Source organism: Pollicipes pollicipes, unplaced genomic scaffold, assembly GCF_011947565.3.
Source record: "Pollicipes pollicipes isolate AB1234 unplaced genomic scaffold, Ppol_2.1 Scaffold_3447;HRSCAF=4054_pilon_pilon_pilon, whole genome shotgun sequence".
NCBI classification, from domain to species: Eukaryota; Metazoa; Arthropoda; class Thecostraca; order Pollicipedomorpha; family Pollicipedidae; genus Pollicipes; species Pollicipes pollicipes.
The window spans coordinates 1-4,749 of record NW_023596297.1 but is presented as its reverse complement, the minus strand read 5'-3'; the positions used below and the strand labels follow the sequence as shown (position 1 = coordinate 4,749).

The following is a 4,749-nucleotide window of genomic DNA, read 5'->3' as shown; positions in this document are numbered from 1 at the left end:
CCTGCCGCGCGACAACACCGTCAAAGCTCTGCACATTGACAAGTGAGTGGCGGCCGGCCGGCTGCGGCGGCGGCCGTCTCCCGCGCGCACTGCCGGCCGCCGCAGCGTGTATTTCCGGGCCCGATCAATGGCAATAGGCATGCTTGTTATCGGCGCCGTCTCCTGGCTGCTGGCGCCGCGGCGCCCGAGGTGCTGGGGTCAGCAAGCGCCGCGGCCTGGGGCGACGCCGGTCTGTCACGCCGGCGCCGGGGAAGGGTGTGAGGCTCCCGGGGCAGAGGACGGCCGGGTGCCGGCTGGTGGGTGGGGCGCCGTGACGGCACCTGATGGAGGGGAAGGCTGGGTGACTGATGGACGGTCACGTAGGCCATGTCGGATATTCATGATGCGTTTGGTATGCATTTTTTCATGTAGAACGGGTTGTACCATTGTTTTTGTGAAATGACTTGGCAGGTTACTTCCAAGAATGACATTGCTTTCAGCAGTGCGCAATAAGCACGATGTGCTAATGATACTCAGAATACCCCACCATCGTCCAGTGTCAGTGCGTCTAATAACACGGAATAATAGCGTATCGGGCCTTCTTGAAAAGGCAGAATCGCAAGACTCTGTTCATGCCGGAGAACAACCACAGCACGAGCGTCACATGTGTTCATGCCGGAGAACACCACAAGCACGAGCGTCACATGTGTTCATGCCAGAGAACACCGCAGCACGAGCGTCACATGTGTTCATGCCGGAGAACATCACAGCACGAGCGTCACATGTGTTCATACCGGAGAACGCCACAGCACGAGCGTCACGTGTGTTCATACGGAGAACACCACAGCACGAGCGTCACGTGTGTTCATACTGGAGAACACCACAGCACGAGCGTCACGTGTGTTCATACCGGAGAACATCACAGCACGAGCGTCACGTGTGTTCATACCGGAGAACACACAGCACGAGCGTCACGTGTGTTCATACCGGAGAACACCACAGCACGAGCGTCACGTGTGTTCATACCGGAGAACACCACAGCACGAGCGTCACGTGTGTTCATACCTGGAGAACACCACAGCACGAGCGTCACGTGTGTTCATAAAACGGAGAACACCACAGCACGAGCGTCACATGTGGCTCATACCGGAGAACACCACAGCACGAGCGTCACGTGTCAGGCCCATGCGGCCAGAACCGGGGCCATATGGTTGGAAGGCGGATGTTGACCCCGGCCGAGTCTCCCTTCCCAGCGACACCACTGTGCATGAAGTCATATCGTCACTATTGAAGAAGTTCAAAAATCGTGGACGACCCCCGGAAGTTCGCCCTGTATGAACGGTTCCACCGAGCAGGGCGAGTCGACCAAAGGTACGACATCAGCAGCCGGATACGAGGGGCACCTCAGCGTGGTCGCGTTGTGTAGGGCTGGCCTCCCGCTGGTCAGGTGCTCCGATAAGGTGCGGCGATGTTTCGGTGTTGGTGCCTCGTGCATGTGGTGTGTTGATTCAGTTCCTTGTAATCCCGTTGTGACAGCGGCAGCCATGCTGGTGTCATGTTTCGTCCGTTTCTCCTCCATTAAGACACGATTGTGTTGCCTGATGTGTGTACACCATCCACAACGACCGATGTGGCATCAGCTATTGCTCGGCGCCAGGTAGCGAGCGACTGAAGGAACAGCGCCCTCCCGCCGCCGCCGCGCCACCCCTGACTCCGCCCTGGCTAGCGGTGCCTTTAGCGGCTAGCGGCGCGTCCGCGACCGGGCCGCCGCGTGCCCCTGTTACTGACGGTGGCCGCCGGCCCGTCCCCAGTCAAGATGCGCCGCCTGGCCGACTCGAGCGCCCCCTGGAGCTGGCGCTCACCTGGAGCCACAACGGCGTCGTCAACAAGAAGTTCGTGCTGCAGGAGAACGACACGGGCGACATCCTGGTGCGTATCGTCGGAGCGCACGCGCCGGCCGCTGGTCCGTGATGACTCGCAGGAATGCTGAGCCGTCGCGCCGAAACTCTCGGCTGTTGAACGTAATGGTGCCTGGATGTGATGTATCGGGCAGCCTCTACCCCGGGGCCCCACAGTGGTGGACCGGACAGCCTCTACCCAGGGACCCACCGCGGCTGGGCCTGGCGAGTGACGACTGGTGTCAGTGTATTACAAGAATTGGCACTGCCACTGAATGTGGTATATTAGATTATGCCGTATATTCTGATGAGCCGTGGTGTGATTTTAAAAATGTCGAGATTTTGCGAGGGGAAAAAGCTTTGGTCTATGGTCATGCCACCATCCAAATGGCATGGAACTAAGCCGTGTTATTGTACGCGATTCCAGTGGGACAACTTCACGCTCCCGGAGCTGAACAACTTCCTGTTGATGCTCAACAAGGAGGAGGACGAGTACAAGCGGCGGGTGCGGCAGAAGTACGCCGAGATGAAGCGACGCATCGACGAGCAGATGGAGCAGCTGAAGCGGGGCGTCCCGAATCACGTGCCCGACAGCACATAGGTGCCATCTGCCCCGATCTAGCTACTGTCGGCGCTGGTGCGCTCGAGGCCGGCCGGTAAGGGCGGATCTCCAGGCTGGCAGCCGAGCGGGCGGCGCCGGGCCGCCGCCCCGGCCCGCGGAGGCCGCGCGCCGAGTACCTCTGTTGTAGCGATAGGCCTTACCCTGTGCCTGCCCCGTCCGTGCCGCGGCCACCTCTCGCGTATAAACACGTCTTTCACACGCGTTCGCGTCGGCGCAGCGCCTGTTGTACCTCATGTCTCGCGGCGGCTGGCCGCGGTGGCGTGGAGGAAGTGTTCCTTCTCCCCAGCGCGGGCTTTGGCCGACCCTGTGCGGGAGGCGCACCGGCGGCCACCAGGGTCGTCCTTCAGCGCGGGCGCCGCCGTCCTGGCCTCCGCCGCGGCGCGCCGTCTGTCTGTCTGTTACATTGTTACGGCGGGGCGCTGTGTAACGCGCCGGCGCCCCGGCCGGCCGCTCCTGGCGGCTCAGCTCCGGCTCCGGCTCCAGGGCGACATAGTGATACAATACATGTGATTTGTAGAGGCGTCGTGTTAGTGGCGGCAGAGCTGCGCCGGTCCGTGAGCGGAGGTAGCGGCGACCTGGGCGCCGACCCCACATGAAGTTGTGTGGCCCGCGGTGTGCGCCATAAGAGCATTCAGCAGGGCGTCCGGGATCATCCAGCTAAGACACACGGATGCTACAAAAGAGTATGTATATTGCTGAAAACCACCAACATACCAGCTTAGCTCCAACATATGGCAAGTCATCACAATCAGGTCCCAGGCGAATTTCTGTCGACGGCATTCTTCCGGGGCCCTACAAACGGCAGCGACTCCGACACGCAACGAGTCCGGCGGTGGTGAAACAACTCAATCCGACCCTCGAAATGAACGGCCGTCTACTGTGCGGCGGCGGCGGCGGCGGCGCGCCACACGGTAGTGAAGCGGATCATGCGCTCTACGCGCTGCTCGAAGCGGCGCGCCCGCTGGTGCGCGTGCCGGATCAGGTCGGCGGGCAGGCCAGCCAGGCGCGCGGCGTTGAAGCCGTACGACTTGGGGCACGCGCCCGTCCGTCAGCTTGTACAGGAACGTGATGGTCCTCCTGGGTGGGGTCGTCCTGTTTCTCGTTCTCCACCATGCAGGGCCATGTGGCCCAGCCACACCTGGGCCGCGTCGGGGACGGGGTCACGCGCTGCACACGACCGGGGTGGGGACGATCGGACACAATCACAACAGCAGGCGCAATGTAGGGCACATGCATAGCCATTTCACATGACACTTGTTCATGCAATCAACCAGAGCCTGGCCCGAAGCTGGAAAGTTAGAAATTGGCTGACAGGACGGTCCTTTAGCCCTCAGCTTCATGCATCGCAATACTTGACCAGAGATTTGCGAGCGCTACTACTGCATTCGTCGGTGACATGACCTTGGTCCTAGCATCGTCGATAATTTTAGGCACGGCACAGACGAGGGCACTGCAAAAAACGTCCTGTTCCAGAGAGACACAAGTAGGTCACTACGGGACCATAATGACGGAGTAGGAACACGTTGTTAGGATCTGACGGACCTGCAACGCGGTCTCTACGCAGCCTGTTTCAGCAGGGGGACGGTGCCAATTCTATCGGTGCCTGTGACGTCACACCGCACGATAAATCAGACACCGGACGCCGGTAACCCAACTGCGAAGCGCCAACGTCATCATGACAGCTGCCAAATCTGTCATAAGTCGAGCGGAGCCGAGGCAAACGATGCAAGCTGAACCGCCACCTTCCCGGCGCCTCAACAGACTGCGTGCAGGCCCACCTGGTCGTGGTCCTGGAACTCCTCCACCAGGCTGTGGTAGTGGGTGGAGAAGAGGCAGCGACAGCCACGCGCAGCAGCTGGCGAAAGCACGGCGGAGGCGATGGCCGAGCCGTCGAATGTGGAGTGCCGCGGCCTGGCGAGCGGGCGGCGGTCACGGGCCGGCACGGCACGGCACGGCACGGCACGGCACGGCACGGCACGGCACGGTACGGCGAGGCACGGCACGGCACGGTACGGCACGGCACGGCACGACACCGCGCGGCACGGCACGCCACGACACGGCTAAAACCACCCCATGTCGAACATTGTAGCCAGATGAAACTCGCAAGGTCCCAAACCAAACAGGAGGTTTGCACGTGTTGCAGACATGCTTTATGTCTTATGCTGTTAAGTGGACACCTGCCTTATGATTTTCCTTTAACTCTGCACATAACTTACATGCAGGAGCTGTCCCCACGTCTCCTCTCTCTCT

At 60.9% G+C, this 4,749-nt stretch overlaps 1 protein-coding gene across 1 annotated transcript; it reads left to right on the top strand.

The window, feature by feature from the left end:
• Nucleotides 1-1,447: 1,447 nt before the first annotated feature.
• LOC119091437 (ras association domain-containing protein 1-like) lies at nucleotides 1,448-2,573 on the top strand. Its single transcript, XM_037214232.1, has 3 exons — nucleotides 1,448-1,477; nucleotides 1,819-1,908; nucleotides 2,305-2,573. Exons 1-3 carry the CDS (start codon nucleotides 1,448-1,450, stop codon nucleotides 2,476-2,478), a joined length of 294 nt encoding a protein of 97 aa, XP_037070127.1. The 3' UTR covers nucleotides 2,479-2,573.
• The last annotated feature ends 2,176 nt before the right edge of the window (nucleotides 2,574-4,749 follow it).